General features: G+C 38.0%; 1 protein-coding gene across 1 annotated transcript; it reads right to left on the bottom strand.

Moving 5' to 3' along the window:
* Positions 1 to 7,871: 7,871 nt before the first annotated feature.
* On the bottom strand, positions 7,872 to 19,372 carry marchf3 (E3 ubiquitin-protein ligase MARCHF3; the record flags this gene model as incomplete). Its single annotated transcript, XM_048621439.1, has 3 exons — positions 7,872 to 9,902; positions 11,255 to 11,464; positions 19,125 to 19,372. Coding segments are annotated over 3 exons (617 nt in total), but the record flags the coding sequence as incomplete, so codon positions are not given.
* Positions 19,373 to 20,163: the final 791 nt, after the last annotated feature.

Raw genomic sequence — 20,163 nt, 5'->3', positions numbered from 1 at the left:
AAAACTTTATTCACTGTCCATTTTACCACCAAATTTTGGTGTCATCCACAAACTTACTAACCATGCTTTCCATGTTCTTATCGAAATCATTTACATAAATGACAAATAAAAGTGGAACTGATCCCTGTGGAACACTGCTGGTCATAGGCCTCCAGTTCAAAAAAAACAACCGTCACTCCCTGTTTCTAGCTGTTAAGCCAATTTTGCGTCCACTTGGAAAGCTCACCCTGAATCTCATGTAACCTAATTTTACTAAGCAGTCAGCCATGTGGAACCTTGTCAAAGTCTGTCTCTTGGACTTTGGTAATGTAGCAGAGAGCCACCAGGTGGCAACATTGTGGTTTACAATTGAGGATGAATTGGGTAGCAAGGGCACAGCATGTACTTTGGATGGGGGACTTCAACATCTATTACCAAGATTGCCTCAGTAGTACCATTACTGATCGAAACGGCCAACATCCTAAGAAACATCCCTAGTAGATTAGATTTGTAACAGGTTGGGAGGGAGCCAACAAGAGGGAAAAGTTTACTTGACCTCTTCTTAACAAATCTCTTTGTTGCAAATACTGTAACAATATGCAAGTTGAAATGCTCCTTACTTGCCTGGATGAATGCAGCACCAACAGCACTCAAGAAGCTTGACACCATCCGCGCTGAACTCTCCACTAGTTCAGATCATACCTGGCAGAAAGGAAGATGGTTATCTTTATTGGAGATTAATCGCCTTCGTCTGGGACATCACTGCAGGAATTCCTCAGGGTGATGTCCTAGGCCTAACCATTTTCGTTAATCTTCTTTACTATCTCCTAAGGTCGGAAGTGGGGATATCCATGATGATTGCACAATGTCCAGCACCATTCCTGTTTCCTCAGATGCTGAATATGCATCAAGACCTAGACAATATCCAGGTTTGGGCTGACAAGTGACAAGTAACATTGCCTGACATTTGTGTGGGATGAATGACCATCTGATACAAATTGAAAACTATTGCCTCTTGGCATTGAATGGCATAACCATCACTGCATCCCTCACCATCAATCTCCTGAGAGTTATCATTAAGTAGAAACTCATCTGGCCTGGCCATAAAAATAAATTCTGTAACATGTAACTCAACTCCTGTTTCTTCGAAGCTGGTCCATAATTAGCAAGGCAAAAGTCAGCAGCATGATAGAATACACCCCACTTGCCTGGATGAGTGCAGGTCCAACACGCTCAAGAAGCTTAATACCATTCAGGACAACCAGCTCACTTGTTTGAGACTACATTCAGATGCACAGTGACTGCAGTGTGTGTTTGTCTACAGACTGTGCTGCTGCAACACACCAAGGTTTGTTCAATGGTATCTTCTAAACATGTGACCCCTGCCATCTAGAAAGACAAGGGCAGCAGATACATGGAAACACCACCACCTGCAAATTTCCCTCCAAACCACACACCATTATACATTGCTGTCCCTTCACTGTTGTTGGGTCAAACTTTCTTTCCAACATTGCTGTGGATGCCCTTGCATAGTCTCCGAGGATTTCAGCCATTCAAGAAGGCAGGTCACCATCACTTTCTCCAGGGGCAATAAGGGATGCTGCACTGGCCAGTGACACCCACGTCCAATGGATGAATAAAAGCCATGGAATACCCTTCTTAACAGCATTGGGGTGTACCTATAGAATGTGGACTGCAATAAGTTCAAGAAGGAAGGCCACTCTCACCTTCTCAAGGCCAATTATAGATATGTGATGAGCACTGATCTTACCTCTGATGCTCCCAACTCATGGTGAATAAAAAGGTTTATCTCAACAGCCTCTAGATGTCACTGGTACATCAATTACGAAGAAGGCCAGCTACGCCTGTTACAGCACATTTCATCCTTCAATTTCAAACTTTCTTTTTCTCTCGGGGATTTTTGTTTCTACAAACTTCAAAAGGTTGAATTCCACGTGAGTTCTGCTGGCAGTCTATGGAATCCTCAGAAAAAAATGAGAGAAAAATAGTAACTTTCATTTATGTAGTTCCTGTGATCCAGTGAAACAGCCCAAGGCACTGTGTTTGTGTGTTATAAGTCAAAACTTGAAACGGACTCACAAGGACAAATGATCAAAATCTTGGCCAACAACAGAAATTTTAAAGGGAATCTTCAACAAGGTTAGAGATTAGGGCAGGTTTAAGAAATGAATTCTGAAGCTCGGGACCCAGTCACTAATGCTGGAGCAATTAAAATCAGGGATGATAAAGTGATCAATATCTTGACAGAGATCATGTGGGGATGTAGATGTTGAATTAAAGGTTAACTAGAGAATATGTATATAGGAAACCATCACTGGTTATGTCATGGTCATTTGCTGATGATGAGACTTTGAAGGAGGAGTAATAAATTAGACATTGTGTTGAGTTTGAATCGACATATTGGCATGGTGTAATTAAACAATTGATATGAAAAATTGAACAGCTTAGCCATATTGCCAAAAGAACATAAGAAATAAAAGAGTAGACCATTCTGCCCCTCAAACTTGCCCTGCTATTCAACATAGATTGTGGCTGATCTGCCCCATGCTTCAATATCTTTTTGCTGCCAGCTCATCATAGCCCTCAACTCCCCAACTTATTAAAAATGTATCTCCACTGTGGATACTTCCAGTGGTCAAACCTCTGCAATTCTCTGGAGAAGAGAATTCCAGATATTCACTACCCTCTGAGAAATGAAGTTCCTTTGTATCTCAGCTTTAAATGAGTGTCCCCTTGCTCTGTAACTCTGTCCCCTAGTTTGAGATTCCTTCACTAGTGGAAACATCTTCTCAACATTTACTCTGTCAAGTCTCCCAGAATCGTGTATGCTTAAATAAAATCACTCCTCATTCTTCTAAACACTAATGAATAAAGGTTCACCCTTTTTTTTGCGTCCAAACACAGCAGATAACTTAAGAAATTTAATTGTAACAAATGATGGAACAGCATGGTAGCAAACTGGTTAGCATTGCTGCCTCACAGCGTCAGGGATCTGGGTTTAATTCCAATCTCAGGTGTCTGTGTGGAGTTCATGTTCTTCCTGTGTCTGTGTGGATTTGCTCCAATTTCTTCCCACTGCCTGAAGATGTGCAGGCTACGTGGATTGGCTGTGATAAATTGCCCCATAGTGTCCAGGGATGTGCATGCTAGGTGGATTAGCCATGGGAAATGCAGGGTGATAGGGTAGGGGGTAGGTCTGGGTGGATGCTCTTCCGAGGGCCAGTGTCAACTCAATGGGCTGAATGGGTTACTTCCACACTGTAGGGATTTTATAATTCTAGGGCACACCTGCAGTAAGATTTGTGTGGTCAATATGCAGATTGAAATTCTGTATGACAACTGTAGTGCCTTTTATACATGCTCCATCATTTTCTGACTTATAATTTGTTATACAGTTTGGAACTGTGCAGTGCTAATAGAAAACTCCCATCTGTGAATTCTTTCCCTTGCTGTTCCTTATTTCCACCCAAACTGATTCCACATCATGATCTATTCTACCCTTCTCACTACACACCATTGTATTAATACTTTCCTTTAGTAACACAGCTACCTCATCTCCTTTTCACCTATTCTGGAACATTGAATACTCTTCAATATAGTGTTCCCATTCCTGGTCACCCTACAACCAACTGATGAACAAGATGACAAGACTTTGCAAATGTTTTACTTGAATATGGAGTCACAAGATTTCTGGATAATAAGATAATAGAGAGACTGGGCATTCTGGAGGGAAATGCTGAAAGAGATCTTCATCTTGATATATCTGCAGATTTAAAAGTGACGGTGAATGTGATAATTCTTAGTTTGTGCCCCTGGTTACCAAATTATCATACAATCCATTACTTATTACACTTCTACATACCATTGTTAAATATCTATAAGATTACTTGTCGCCTTAGCTTTTTCTGTTGCAAAAGAAAAAGCCCAATTTTTTAAAGTTTCTCATAATCATAACTTTTATTCTTGATATTATAGTAGATCATCAGCAGAACGTTTTTCATGGATTTAGTGGAATGTTCAGAACTGGACTCAATGCACTGACTGTGGCCAAACCAATGCCTTCATAAGGAATGTACTTCATCACCATAAGTTTGCTTCTTTAAAAGGGTGTTTCTAATACAGGAACAACAGTTTGGATTTTCATCCTTGAGGCAATCAGCAACAGTACATAAGGAAACTTGGCTGAGAGTCCAACATTCGTTACTCTGTTGAAACACCAGAGTTCCTGAATATTTGGTAGTTCCAATTCATAATGTTCATTTACATAAGCTTAAAAAGGTTTAAACGACATGTGGTTTTAGTACTTGACCCTTTAAAGGGTCAGAATGATTGACACTTTTATTGAGCTGTAGTACAAGTTTTTTTTAAGAAAAGTATAAAATAGTGAATGAACGATCTTTTTTGTAGTTTTCTTTACACATTTGGTGCTATACAGTTTACAGTCAGTGAATGGACATGGGGAGTGCACAATGGGTGGAAGGGAGTCACAGCTTGGTATAGTGACATCAAGGGCTATTAGGGTTGTTTGGAGGGCACAGCCTTGCATGGGGGTTAACATGAGGAGAATCTTTTGAACTTACTTTTCAAAAAATGCCCTAGTTTGCTACACCCCCTGTGTGCCTTGAAGCACGATGCATGAAAGAGTGGTCTGACTCTTGAAAATTGTGGATGGCGAGGGCATGTGAAGGAGCCGGCAGGCCAGTTGGACTGAATAAGTCTGTACTCTCATAAGGCTCTCTGTAAAATTGGAAAACCCAGGGAATGGGTCAGTATTCTCATAATAGAGACACACGCACCGTTTTAAAGGGCTCCCAAGTCATCCTGACTGGACCAAAAGCCAGCCCAATGTCCATTATCCCACCTGTTCATTGATAACTTTACTTGAGATCCTGCTTAATAACAATTTTACTGGGACTGCACTGAAAAAAAAGTTTAAAGACACTTTAATCTTTCTTCATTAATTACAAAGTTGCAATATGATTTGCTTTTGGAACAAGTTTAAGTCAAACTCAAAGTTAACTTATTTCTTCAAACCTTCATTAGAGTTTGTAAGAAAGAAATTAAATAGCATGGCTACTGAGTCTATTATCTTTGAACAAAGAACCAAGAATATTGTCCAGCTCCAAGGCATTAACATTACATATCAATCTTTTCAGTAACAGATAAGGAGGAAGACAGCAAAATAAATTAGTTGACTGATAATGTTCTGATTAATAAGGAGAAAAAATCTTAATAAGCAGGGATGCCCTTTTAAATTCCCTTTGATTTTCTAGCTGAACATTTGCAAACTTCTCTGAGTGGGAAAGCTGACATTATAGAATTGAAAACAAATTCTTGACCTGGTTAGGAAATTGGATGAATAGCTGGAGACAGAGAATGGCAAATAATAGGCAGCCCCTTATCAAGGATTTGTTATCTTATCATGTGACAAGGAATGCCCTGCAAAGCTGTGTTGGGCCCTCAACTGTGTTTACTATATTTATTGAGTCAGACGATGGGATAGAAAACCATCTATTCAATTTGCTTTTGGATGTATGCTTGAGTGACTGGTAATGTTACAGATGAGATGAATAAATGATCCATGTATTCACAAGGTGTTTATTTGCACTGCGCAAAGGTGTAGTTCAGAAATACTTCCAGTTTTTGAACAGGTCAAAAGATAAGAGTTCTATTTAAAAGTTCAACAATTAAAAGGTCACAGGATTAAAAGCGACAGCACAGGTTCAAAATTGGTTAACAGGTAGAATGCAGACAGCAGTGGTCAATTATTTATCACACAGATGGTATAATGTGGTGATCCCCAGGGGTTATGCTATTTTTTAGTACAAATGTTAATGTCCAATCTTGGGTACAAAGAGAATTTAAAGATTTGCAAATGATACGAAGCTCAGAACTGCAGGAAACAGTAACAGATTTAGGAGGATATAGACCAGGCTTGTCCACGGTCCACCATGTGGCCTGCCAAGAGGCCCTTCATGGCCTGTGGAGCGCATGTTCAAAATCCAGAAGCGTTTGAAAGGTGCTGCTCCTCCAATCAAAGGCAATTTCTCTTCTGTATTTGCAGTAAATGTGGGACAAGACCAATCTGTGATTGGACGAGCAGTGCAATGTGAGTGTTTTCACTGAGCCCAAGACCTGGAACTAGAGCGGAGAGCCTGTGGAATGAGGAGTGGGAGACAGTGGCCTGGGGAGGACATGAAAGAAAGAAACGTACACTGTGCTCAAGGGCTGATGCTGCTAGCAAATTTATTAGTCAGCCCAATGTTGCGTGTACTAAAGTTATATGTATTAATACACAACGGAGAAAAAGAACATGAAAACTTACTGTACTTGTTTCAACTCAATTAAACACGATTGCCATTTTCCTGCTTCGTTTCTCTGGACAATGCTTTGACTAGAGTTAACCTGTTTGGTTTAATATTCAAATAAAGCCTGGCAGTTGATTGGCAATTATCAATTGGTGTATTCTGCAGGGCATTGCCTCTAGCCGAGTTCACTGACCAATGAATCAGCACTCTCTTTTCAGGTTGCATAAAAGTTGGTTTTCCTCTTGAATTGCTATTCTTGCAAAATTTCCTGATAAATGCAAGAAGTAAAGCTTTGTAAACATGTGTGTTTCTTGAGCAATACTCAAATTCTGAATGACCAAATCCTTTGCTTGACCTTGGTCTCATCCCCTTCCCTGGTGATCAAGACCAGTGCCTTTCTCTCTCTAACTCTGCTTCTAAACCAAAAAGGCAAAAAAGAACCTTTATTATTTTGTTGTTAGATTATTTTTTTAAAAATTCCTGAATTATGAAACTCCAATGTCGCCATCTGCTGTGATGGGATTCGAACCCATGCCTCCAGAACATTACTCTGGGGTGCTGGCTTACAAGACGAGTGACATTATTACAACAGAATCGCCTCCCATCTGCTTTGCTACATGGCATTTTTATTTTTTAAAATTAATTATTCATTTAAATTATCAATCTATTGCTTTGGAATTGTTTCATTTCTTGAAATTTATGTTTATTGTTGTGGAAAACTGAAATTTTCTTATTAGCCCCATCAGTGAGACAAAAATTGATGTATCGTGTTACAGAAATTTTGGGCAAACCTGATAGACATACCGGTGAAATGGGTACGCACACAGCATATAAAACATTACACAGAGAAGTTCAAAGTGATATATTTCAGTAGGAAGAATAAGGGAAGGCAGTATAACCTGAAAGGAGCTGCAATAACAGGAACACTAATGGGAGTGTTTAATTACAAATATTTAAATTGCAGCAGGCCAAGTTGAGAAGGTTGTTACCCTTGCGTTTATTAATAGAGGAATAGAATACAAAACGAAGGACTCTTGCGGTGCAGTGATAGTGTCATTACCTCTGGACAAGGAGGTCCAGGTTCAAGCCCCACCTGCTTGAGAGGTGTGTAATAACATCGTTGAACAGGTTGATTAGAAATTATCTAGAGTACAAAAGCAAATTATGCTAAACATGGATTGAAAGAAACACTGGCTAGGCTCCAGCTGGAGTACTATGTGTTCAGTCTAGGTTCTATACATTAGAGTGGATATTAAGGCCTTGGAGAGGATGCAGATGTTTAGCCATAATGATAGCAGGTTCAAAGAAATTCATTGTCTGGACACACAGGAGAAGCTAAGGTTGTTTTCCTGACAGTAGAAGAAGTGGCGATTAGAGAGTTTCAACAAAAAGCTATCACAGACATAATGGACTGAATGACTCCCACTTGTGCGATATCATCCTATGATTCGAACTCATGTTTTTAATAATTGCACAATATCACTCAAAAGGAGAAATGACATAATTTATGTTTTACCAATAAGGATAGAAAAAAGAGTGAAAGATAATTATCGAAGGACATCATTTTTGTACTTCAGAATTTATTTCAATATCTAATGTTGCTGGTTAATACAAAAGCTGTAAATAAATTATTACAGTTTCAAAACTGAACATGCATTGTTGTGCACAAAACTAAAGTTTTGCTGAATAGTAAATTCATTCAGGCCATGAGAGGTTCTGAGAAAGTATGAGTAACAAAGTCATGACCACAGACTTGATCCACATTCTTGAAATACATTGGCATCAAATTCCAAAAAGACATTTCTCTTCCCTCAAATCCTGCACTTGAGCATCTTGAAAGATTTAAACATACATTAAGGCAAAAATAAAATCATATTACTTATGTGAGATACCTGAAATGTATAAGGATTTAACAAGATGTCACAATATGGATGGCATCTTTCTTTATACATACTTGCCTGGAGGTAGAAATTTAGAGTGTTAAGAATCAACACTTGAGTTTAGAAGGAGACAATATCTTGTTCCCTCTATTGCATTTATCCCTAATGTTTTGCATATGCTAAATTTATCATACCTAATTTTCAGGTCAGTTAAAATTTTGTATCAGACTCAGGCATTTCTAAATTGACAGTACAAATAACTTTTAACTTAAAATCAATACACGCAAATTAAATGTTGCCTCCTTGAATGTTTGACTGATAATGTTTGTTTCACCTTATGTTATTTCAACGCTGCAGAAAAATATGAGTGTTTCAGAAGTCACACAATTTTGGAAATTAAAACAACTTGATGAATGTCAGAATCAAAAATAATAACTTTTAAATTTTGCCTGCTATTTTGAGAAAACGATAAGTTTTTTAGTCACTATATTAGCAATACATTGTTATGTAATCATGTTTGACTTAATAGCATAAATGAACATCTTCTAGTACTGCATGCTAATTACAATAAACTCAGATTTAATTTCGGTGGTAGAATGTCTCATTTGACTTAAATATTTCAATACTTAATTATACATACAAGATAGGATCCAAGTATTTTCAGATACGCTAATTCGCAATTTGGCAAATAATGTAAGCAGATACTTAAACTTATTCTGGACTACAGAAGCAGTGTATTGATTTAAAGAAATATTTCCAATACAAAATAAAATAAAACAGTGCTATTTTAAATAGAAGTCCACTATATCAAATGCAACATGTGTAGTCAAGCATCAAAGATAAAAATGATGCATAATTATGCAGCAAACTTAGTATTGCTTAGGATAATGAATGTAATTAAATACATAATTTGTCAGGTCTGTCCAATAATCCATTCCATCAGAATGTAATTGAAAAAAATTCAAAGTGTCCATCAACTGAGTAACTCAATCAACAGATAATTCAATTATCATCACACCTGGATAATTTTGTGAACACATTAAGCTTTAGGATAGTAAACCAAAAATAATTCTCATAAAAGTTTCACTTTAAAATTGTGTCACTCCCCATAACAAATTATGTGCTAACCAATTATTGTTTGGAAATTAAAACAAAAATGGTGAATCTGATCATTTTCTGCATAGAAACTTTAAGTGATCCATCAGTCTCAATTCCAAGAATAACAACTGACACTGACAAGCACATTAAAAATATTACCCAATTAATTGGGGGAAAACAAGAATCCATACGACATTATCTGACATTAAAATAAAACTAAATACCAAGTATCATCAGTAATGATAGTATAAAGGATTATATTGTAGGCCTTATTATAGTAATAAAGATTACAGAATTTTAAGAAAAACTGGCAATGTAATCCAGTTCCTCCAAATTTCATTAAGTTGCTGCATTGCGAACCAGGCTAACCTTTGAAGATAGGTAGCAGACTAAGTTAATTATCTTTGGTTAGAGCTCATAGGATTCTACATTGAAAATTCAAAGAGACTGACATATGTCATACAATTGTCTCTTTTGAGTTCCTTTTCATTGGATGCAGATCAAGAAGTAATTGCTGAGAAGGTGATGCATCTGCTGACTTTGGTATAAGCAGTATAATTCGTTGATTGGTTCGACGCCACTCATTGTACAATCGACAGTGGTAACGGAATGAAACCTAGAGGGGTTAAAGTAAATTTAGCACAAAAAAATTCTCTCATATCCTACAATAAGCCAAACTTGAAACAGTACACCACTCAGAAAGCTTTAGGGAATAAGAAAAGTTTACTCCTTCATCTAGTTAAGGAATGATTTTCGATCAAGCAACAACTTGCATTTATCAAATACCTTTGAAGTAGAAAAGCATCCTGAAGTGCTTCGAAGTATCATAACGAGACGGAAAATGACAAAAATACAAAAAGAAATATTGGGATAGGTCCAAAAAGACTGACTAAAACGGCAAACTACAAAGCAACAATTTTAAATTTTAAAAGATGGAGAAGATGTGGAGAAGTTTCAGAGGGTGGTAATGGTGATGGGAATTTCCAAACCAAGGACTAGCAAATTAGTGCATTATAAGAGGGAACTGAGGATAATGTACTTCAAGGAATTAATTTTTTTTAAACAGTAAAACACATTCTAATTTATGAGGCAGAGATAGCAGCAAACCCACTGATTTCTGTAGCATAGTTTGCAAACAAAGACCAGGACAATTGCCAAGCTGAGTCACAACATTATATATACACACAGTACATGGAGTCCTTAAAGGTGAACTCTCTTTTTGAAACTTAAAGTTTCTTCTTTCAGAGGGTTGGGAATCTTTGGAATTCTTTACCATAGAGAGCTGTTAAGGCAGGGTTACTAAATATACTCAAGGCTGAGATGGACAGATTTTTCATCAGTAAGAAAACCAAGGGTTATTGAGAAAAGGAAGAAAAGTGGAGTTGAGGTTCACTACATCAGGCATGATCTCATTGTACGGTGGAGCAGACTTCATTGGCTAGGTGGCCTGTTTCTGTTCCTATGTTTTATGGTCTTACTAAATCAAATCTCTCAGAACTAAAAGTTATATTGGAACATGGCATCGAGAAGGGTGCTGTGTTTCTCATAATATGAGTAGACTGCATAGAGGCTGAGGCACAGCTAGAATATAGAAAAATATGAACTATGTTGTGCTCTGTCTAAAACTTAGGGACTAATAGCATAATTAGTGATTAGGAAGTACATGAGGATTATAGTAGTAAGTTGAGAAGAGTGATGTTAGGGTCATGATTTTAAAAAATTATGAAACATAAAAGGGTTCCTTGTAAACAGTCACTGCAAATTAATTAAGGAAGAGATGGGAGCATATATTGAGTCAAGGAAGTTCTTCCACAAAATAAAGCACATCAATTGAGAGAGCGGCGGTCTCATGATTCTTGGCTTCAGTATGTTTAGTGATGGGTATAACATACGAAGACCATTATGTTCCAACCATGATGAAATGATTGATGTAAATCATGTTTACAAGAAAAAGTAATTTGTACTTACTAAAGTCCAAAATAGATAAATAGTGAAGAGTGCAGTAGTTAATGCAATGAGTCCAACTGCTTCTAGTCGGCTGCTGAAGTGTAGATGGTCCACTGCACCTCGCAAACACAGCCAACCAGAAATTGTGGCTAGTGGGGTTATAAACAGGAAGCACACAATATCTCCAAACAAAGTCCGCTTCTCATGTTGAGGGCCTGGATTTCTTAGCCACTGAATTGGGGCGAAAAAGGGGAGACAGAAAAAAAGTCAAAACCTTAATTCTAATTGATTTCAGCAAATTTGTTGTTTGCTTCCTCTGTTCAGCCCTCTGACAGTCACCACACAAACTAAAGAAAGCGATGATTTATTTGAAATTTAAATGCGAGATACTCCTGTACTGTACGATGCAATACAGCTCCTTCCATGCACCCTAAACTACCAGAAACCTTAAAGGATATTAATTCATATTAGTTCAAGTTTTCTTTCATGAAGGCCTTCATTTTTACTTGTGGATCTGCAATCTCAAACCATTCTAAATAAGGCTTCAGCTCAATTCCATACTAGCAGATTTGCTGCATTGAATTTGGCTCCTTCACATACAGATGTCAAATAAGTCTGAAGTTCTGTGGGTGCTGGAAATCTGAAACAAACACAGAAATCTGGAGTAACTCAGCGAGTCTGGCAGCATCTGTGGACAGATTAACAGAGTTAACATTTCAAGTTCGGTATGAATCTTCTTCAGAACTTCTTCAAAACTCTTGTTCAGACAGTCAAGGAATACCATCTCACAACAAGGGACAGGCACTCAGGCTTGAGATGAGAAGGATTTCTTCAGAGGATGTTGAAAGTTTAGACTTTTCTGCCCCAGAAGTCTGTGGAGGCTCAAATCTTTGAGTATGTTCAAGATTGAGATCAATAAATTTCTATACATAAATATATCAGGAACAGTGCAGAAAAATGATCAAATAAAAGCTCAACTATGATCCCTTGAATGGTGGAGCAGACAACAAGGACTGAATAGCTCCTATTTCTTACATTCTGCTAACAGCAATGACAACTGTATCTGAATGGTGCTGCCAGTGTGCAGAACTGCAAGCCTCCAATTGATCGACAACTCAATGAAACAGGGCAGCCTCCTGGAGATGAACTGAAGGCACGCTAATTAAAGGAAGCTTGCAGAAACATTTATGTCAGGTGTGTTGCTTAAGCTGAGTTGAGCTCACCTCGGAAATTTAAAACCACCCATGTTAGTTTCGAACTTCGGCTGAATAAAGTTATGTATTTACAAATCGTGGTTCCAGAAATATCAACAAGCCTTTTCTACTTTTACATAAATGTCAAAAATTGAACTATCTATTATGTGTCAAGAGCAATTATTACTTATGGGACGTTGATCAACTATTGAGCTAAAACCAGACATTTTGGAAGTTAAGTGATAACACTTTGTTTCTTTACTATAGTCATAACGACATGTTGCCTCTTGTTTCATAACATCTTTTAATCTCTCCCTCTCCCAAACGTTTCCTCTTTGTTCGATCTGATCCTCCCCTTCTCACAACAGCATCACATTTCTACATCTTAACAGTAACATTGGACTCAAAATGTTAACTGTGTTTCTCTCTACAGATGCTGCCAATCCTGCTAAGTCTTTTCATGGCACACAATTCTGATCTCTATTCCTAGTCTGGAATTTTTCTGTCCTTGGAGGGGGCAAGATGAGGTGATGAGAAATGAAAAGAATTGGCCACTGAATGTTCCCGCCCTCACATTTCAATTACGCTTCAAGTTAATTTCCACTACTTTTTCACGCCGCTCTCCATCTCTGTTGTTCTCTCATGGTTTTATTTTAATGGAAATCTACTGTTTTTCGTCTTCACCCTTTATACTTATATCTGCTGCTCAACAGACTTCCTTATCTATGCTCTTTCCCTCTGATATACTTCTGGTTTCTTCGCTCTGTCCCAGAATTTTTTTTTTCATTCTGTCCAGAGCTTACTATTTTTGCCTTTCTGAATCAGACTTTCTCAGTCTTTCCACGTATACCTGTGGTTTGGACTGCCATTCCAAAAGCTATCCATACGCTACAAACTGACATCCATCTTGGCTCATCAAAATCTTCATGAGTGATGCTAAATCCTCTGGTAACAAGAATTTCATGTTTTGCCTGGAGCACCTTAATTATTCTTCCAAAATTCAATCAAATTTGAATTTATCTATTAAATCTCCTCCCTTACTCCCAAAAAGAAAATTTCTATCATTCACGCCTAAGTGTCAGGGAATAACTAACTTCAACAAAACAGATGTAGCCATCTCATTTTGGCATTCAATGGCATTGCTGTCACTGAATACCCCATGAACAACCTGAGTTACCACTCACCAAGAAATGAACTGGACCAAGAGGATTCCACTGATGTCATTAATTCTGTGGGTGGAGTCAACAAGTTCTACTGTAGCTTTCAGAAAGCAGATGCATCTGTACTAGCTCCCAAAAAGTCATGGTAGTTATGTTTGACCAACTGTAGTTGTACTCTCTGCTATTCTGAAATAAATCTTATTGTTCTTTAAGAACACTGCTTCTTGCAAAAAAAAATGTCGATGTAGCCTCTCTAGATAGATCCAAGACAAAGCAAACACAAAAGGGAATTGGTGGCAAAAAGCTATCTTAATCAAGCCTCACTTAATATCTCAAACTAGTAAAGGTGGTAGAGAGAACAAGGTGCCATGACTGGTCAATCTGGGAAAATGGTTGCAGGAGTGCAGTTCAGACCAGAAGACCCAGAAGAAAAGTAAAACATTCAAGCGTTGTGCTTACCACTTTACCAGAATTATTGCTCTAAGAAGACACAGACAGTTAGTCAATCAGCAGCTGATACATAATTACCAACTGAGTGACAACAACAGCCCATGAATGGTGAGAAAACATCCATGTTACCTGGCAAGAAGTAGGAAAACCCGACGATTTCCAAGTGGAAATGGAATCCTGAAAAGCATTTTTGTTTTACACAATTAATTAGTTAACAGCATGGTTTTCTGGTGTGTGTGTATCTGTTCAAATATATAAAGTACACGCAACAGAACATTTTACACTTCGGTGAAGAAAAGTAGGAATTAGAAACAACATTGAAATCAACAAGAAGCTATTAAGAGGGGTGACTAAAGGTTTGACCAAAGAGTTGAATATTGAGATGGGTCATAAAGGAAAAAAAGTGATACAGAGGCAGAAAGATTCAGGGACTGGAGTTTGTTACAGCAATGCAAATTTCTCCGTGGTTGGACTGGTGATGGTTACAAAAACAAGGAGTAGGTCATGAGGGTTTAAGCAAGAAGATGAGAGCTGTAAAACATTCCTATTGGAGAACCAGGAATCAGTTAGGTCAGGGAGCATGGAGTGATGGTTGAATGGGAATTGGTGAAGGATATGATGTACACAACAGAGTTTTGCAGGGATTGAAAAAAATGAAGGTGCCAAAGATGACATTGGAATTGTAATTTATAGCTGCCATTAGACATGGGTATAGGTTTGACAGAAAATACAGGACAACTTGGCAACGTCCATGATTTAAGTGTTGGGAACTCCTAGACTATGTACTAGTTAGATGGGAGAAAAAGGCTGATGTCAAATTAACTCATGCTATGCAAAAACTTTACTCTTAGATAGACCACCATCTGATCCACACCAAGTTGAGCCTATAGATTCAGCCTAAACATCAAAAAGTTACTCATAAGGCAGAGCCTGAGGCAGATGTTAAATTCATCAGAAACCCTGTTACTGGCTTTGACCTTGCTACTGTTGATGGCACAGGCTCAAAGATGTATAAAAATTCTCATCCCGCAGTATAGTGCACTCCAGGATGCCACTATTGATTCAGAAAGCTCTACTACCGCCGACTCCATGGTCATGTCTGAAAACAGAATGATATTGGGCTAAAATGAAACTCTACCAAGCCTTTTTGACACTAGGAACAGAATCCTGGGTGAGCTACAGGTACCTGGTTCTTCTTTTCTGCATCTATTCGTGAAATATGGATGTGATCGACAAGACCAGCATTTGTTGCCCTTTCTCAATCGCTCTTGAACTGAGTAGCTTACTGGGCCTTTTCTGAAAGCAACTGAAAGCAACATTGTGATGGGTCTTCAGTCACATATAGGCCTGGTAAGGATGACATATTTCCTTCTCTAAAAGGACATTTGTGAACCAGATGGGTTTTTAAGATGATTGTTTCATAGCCCCCACTACTGCAATGAGCCTTTAATTCCACATTTGTTTATTCATTGAATTTTAATTATTGCTTGGTAGTACAGAATTTAAACATTGCTAAAAGGAGACAGAGAACTTGAAGCATTTAATTTTGCACTCATTGGAACCAGGATGTAAGACTTGAACAAAGGGACACCATTTTATACAGCATGAGAAGAGGAGACTGATTGGTTGGGCTTTTTTTTTGGGTAAGGAGATGCAATAAGGACAGGTAACCATTTATATTTATTCTCAGACCAGGCAGTAGACCCTGCTTGGTCACAGGTTTCCATACGGTTGCAGCAGCGACTGGCTTTAAACATGACACTTTTTGTTTCTTTCTGCGTACATGAACAGTCCTGCGTATTTATATGGGTAGCACAAATGCATCACATTATGAGCATGACTGATGATTTTTAGTTTGATTTCTAGCATAAATCTTAGCACCACTCAGATTATTTAATCAGTGATTTCCAATAGCAGAATCCCATCTAATTATGGATATATGTTTCTTAGGCTTGCAAGCTGGTTAAGCAGGATCAATCTACCGCTTGGTGAGAATGATCAATGGGTCATGTTGTTTGATACATGATTGTTAGGATGGTTGTTAGGATGTACAGTCTATACACCTAGTATCACATTGGTACTGAAACTCATTTTACTCATTTGTGCGGTTAGCAAAACATCTCTTTGGCTTAATGACAGCATCCTGTTTGTAGAAAAAGCCACTTGTGTACTTATTAAGTTTAAATCTCACCAGTTGCTGTGGGATTTGAATCCATATTCCTAGAGCATTAGCCTTAGTCTCTGGATTGCTAGTCCAGTGGAATTACCATGATGCTGCCATTTCCCCACGAAAGCAAAGCCCTTGAAAATTTACAGCAAAGAAACACGTGATCCATGCTGAGAATTCAATGTGTTTTTTTTTGTTCTCCCAGTCAACAGTGTCCTTCATTGCATTAGTCTCAAGAGCATGGTAACCACCCACAAGAAAATTCGACTTAGATGAACAGGCCATGATTCCCAGATAGATGACTTCAGAATTCCCAGGCAGATCTTCTATGCAGATCTACCGCAAAACAAACATTATCAGGGTGGTCAGCACAAATTGTTAGAAGGACATCCTCACTGAAATGTCTAACAAACTCAGGATTGCAGATCACCTTTCTTAGTGAAACACTGCAGCTGACGGTCCATGTGAATATACATAATGAAACTTGGTTCAGCACATTTAAAAGACCAGCTACATCAAATTCTCAACATCCGACGTGCCCAGAGGAAACCAGAGTAGCATAACTGCAGAAGTTTCCTAGATTTCCAACAAAACAACATGACCAACCAACTGTGTACATGAGAATGCTGATCTCACTTTGGACTCTTCAGTTATACACAGAAGTATAGAAGACAATGGAGTCAGTTATGGCTTAAAAATATTTAAACAATGAGGAGGTTACCACAAATATGACCTTGGACAGGCAATATTACAAAGTTGAAGAAGATTGCATTTCTGGCAAAGACAAAACAAATTCAATTCAAGATCAAATATGTTACAAAAGTCGTGTGAATTGAAGATAGAAACTGGAATGGGGAATGGAATTTCTGTCCAGGATGTGTTTGTTGCTGGCACCGATAGTGCCTTTGGCCTCTTCAAATTAAATTGGAGGAACTTGCAGTTAATTCAGGACAAGGTGGCAGACAAGCAGACTGATGAAATAAAGGAACAAATACAAGCTGAATGTTGTTGACATATATAGGAACCTGATTCATGACATTAGTTGATGTGACCAAAGGGTAGCATGTAGAATAAAAAAAAGGGAGTGGCCAAGGAATGATCCTTGGCAACCGGCATTAATAATGATTGAATAAGAAAAGAAATTAGGGGGTGCTGTTGCTAAAAGAAGAGTCAAGTGAGACAGTAAAACTAAGCTAGGCAGAGGAAAGGTTCTGGAGGACGATGACGTTTCTGGATGTCAGTCTGCAAACAGATTGTGATGGATGAGGTGGGACAATCACTGAATGTGTTTTTGTGACTTTGATCAGGGCCATTTCAGTGCTATGGCAGGGCTGGTGAAGAGGTATGCAAGATTGAATATGGAACTGGTAAATCACAGTAGGTTCAAGGACTTGGGCAGTCAAAGGTTGGAGATGCAGTTCAGAAAGTCAGAGGGATACAGTATGTTTTGTTTTTGAATAGGGAGTGATGATTATGGAGTTAGAAGAGGGTGGTGGGTGAAACAGTGACTATTTTAATGTTGGCTATTATGGGGGCTAGGAACAGTATTTAAATGGTCAGAAGTCTAATGAGAATGAAGTCCAAAGAAAAGGAGATAGATTCCATAAATAAGATACGAGTGAAACTGTAAAAATAATTTTGAGACTGGTGCAAGAGAGTGGGGGATGTGGTAAAGTCAGCTGAACATGTGGCCTCAATACCAGTGAAGAAGAAATAAATGGGCTCTTTATAAATGCTGAGGGTACAGATGGGAGGAGGGGAAAGAGGCTTTAAGAAGATGGCTTGCATTGCAGTAAAGAAACCCAGGCAATTATTCTTGATGTTCAGGATGATAAATGGGTAGTGAGCAGTTTTGATATGAAAACAAGGTCTGGTGAGGTATGATGTGGTCCAAAGAACATAAATGACACATTTCCCTCTCTTTTTACATACAGATGTTTTCTAATTAACCTGTTCAGAGATGTTATTATTCACCTCTGATACAAGTGGGACTTGAACCCAGGCCTCTTGGCCCAGAGGTAGGGACACTACCAGTGGACCACAACAGCCCTCTCTTTCATGTGTAATCTGTTTCGGATAAACACTTTCAAATCTCTTTTCTGATTGGCAATTAGTTCAGAAATCTTTGGATAATTCTTTCAGTGCAAACATCGACCAATATAAGACCTACATTCTGTTATTTTTTCTGTTTTAAAGATGAGCAAAATTTTTAAAAAAATATAAAGGAGCACTATTCTAAAGAGAGCAGATAATGCTGAGAATAAAAATAATGATTTTAGAAGATATTATAACTAAACAGTGCAAACATTTATTGAATACTCACTGTTATACAGGGGCATTCTTAGGAGTCAGAAAAATGAAACTTGGCAAAGTACAAAACCCGCAGTTTCAAATACTAACGTTGTAGTATGCTTTAGTGGTATACTTTCTATGTGTGAATATTTGAACAAAATTTAAGTCTGAAGGCATCCTAACAGGCTGCGAGAGGTCATGAAAGAAATTTGAATTGAGACCTTTATTTTAGAGAATGAGAATTCACAGGGAAACTGGTTGTTCCTGATTGTACTGGTTAGACAATAGAAATCATTTTCGAAAAACTCTAAAATCTGTGTTCATTAAAGTGATGGATATTCACACCAAGAAGAAAACACTGTTCCTTTCAGGCCCTCAATGTAATTATCAGGGTTTAGCTCATGTTAAACAAGGAATCAAGCTTCCCCTATGTTACTGCAACATGTACTTTGACCAAACTGGAGAACTCATCCTTGAAGACAATTCTGTGCCTGATTTGAACAGAAGTTTATCTGCCACCTCAGATTTACACAATCATACTTTATTTGATAAGTTACGCAAATTAATTGCTGCATGTCTGGAGCTATTTTTGGTATCCCAGTTTCTGCAGACAGGAATGACATACTGACCTCTATTAATGGTCTAGGTTTACGCTCCACTGAAAACTTGAAGTGGCAGAGTTCACAGTAACTGGTGTTTGAAGAAGAAAGCCAGTGCTCTAGGCAGCTTCTATGAATAGTTCCTAGAGTTCCTGTACATTCGCAGGGGGAGAGCAGATCTTCCTGGTTGCTGCCTTCATGGCAAATCCGGCACATAGGTCGGTCATGGTGGGTGCTGCAAACATTAAAAAGTTCATCAATGCCAGCTTCAAAACAATCTAGAGGAGAGTCAAAATGACAGGCTTTTATTAATATCATAACTGTTTCTAAAATAACTGCTCAGTTTTGAAAGAATACATAGCAGTATAAAATCTAAACTGCAATGCAATTAATTGGATTCTAATCTGCAGCATTGAACAAATTTGTCCAAAATAATTGAAGACGATGGACATTTAAAAGAATGAGAGGGTATTTCAGGTATTTCTTCTTATTTGGTTAGAGCAAAACATAGCTTCTGGAAACTGAATCTGAGGACTAAAATGCTGTTTTCATATCAAGCAACATGATGAGAATGCTGCATAGTCTCTGGTTTAGAAATTAACTACTGCGAGAGACATCATTATGACGTGTTTAGTTTAAACAGTTTCCATTACAAATGCAGTCATAGAAATTTAAAATAAAAAGATGTTGGCAGAAAGAGTACTTAGAAACAAGGTTTTTAACATATGAATAAGGACTCATATTCGTTAATCTCTAGAATATGGATTTAAATCCATCGCAGACTTTTTTTTGTTAATTTGTTTATGGGATCCAAACGTCAGTAATCAGGTCGACATTTATTTACACTTTAAGAGGTGGTGGGGTGCTCTCTTCCTGAACCACTGCAGTTTATCTGTGTATGGTAAACCAACAGGGTATTGTGAAAGGAGCTCCAGGACTACTGTATGACCTAGCAAGTGTGAAGGGATGGTAATATAGTTATAATTTCAGGTCAGGTTCGTGCAGAGTTTGCAGGTAAACTTGCAGGTGGTAGTGTTCCAATCCATTGTTGTGTGTGTCATTCTAGGTG

Source organism: Rhincodon typus, unplaced genomic scaffold, assembly GCF_021869965.1.
Source record: "Rhincodon typus isolate 14 unplaced genomic scaffold, sRhiTyp1.1 hic_rhity00000666, whole genome shotgun sequence".
In the NCBI taxonomy this organism is placed as follows: Eukaryota; Metazoa; Chordata; class Chondrichthyes; order Orectolobiformes; family Rhincodontidae; genus Rhincodon; species Rhincodon typus.
Note: the sequence above shows the minus strand (reverse complement) of the source record. Positions and strands in the feature narration are given on the sequence as shown.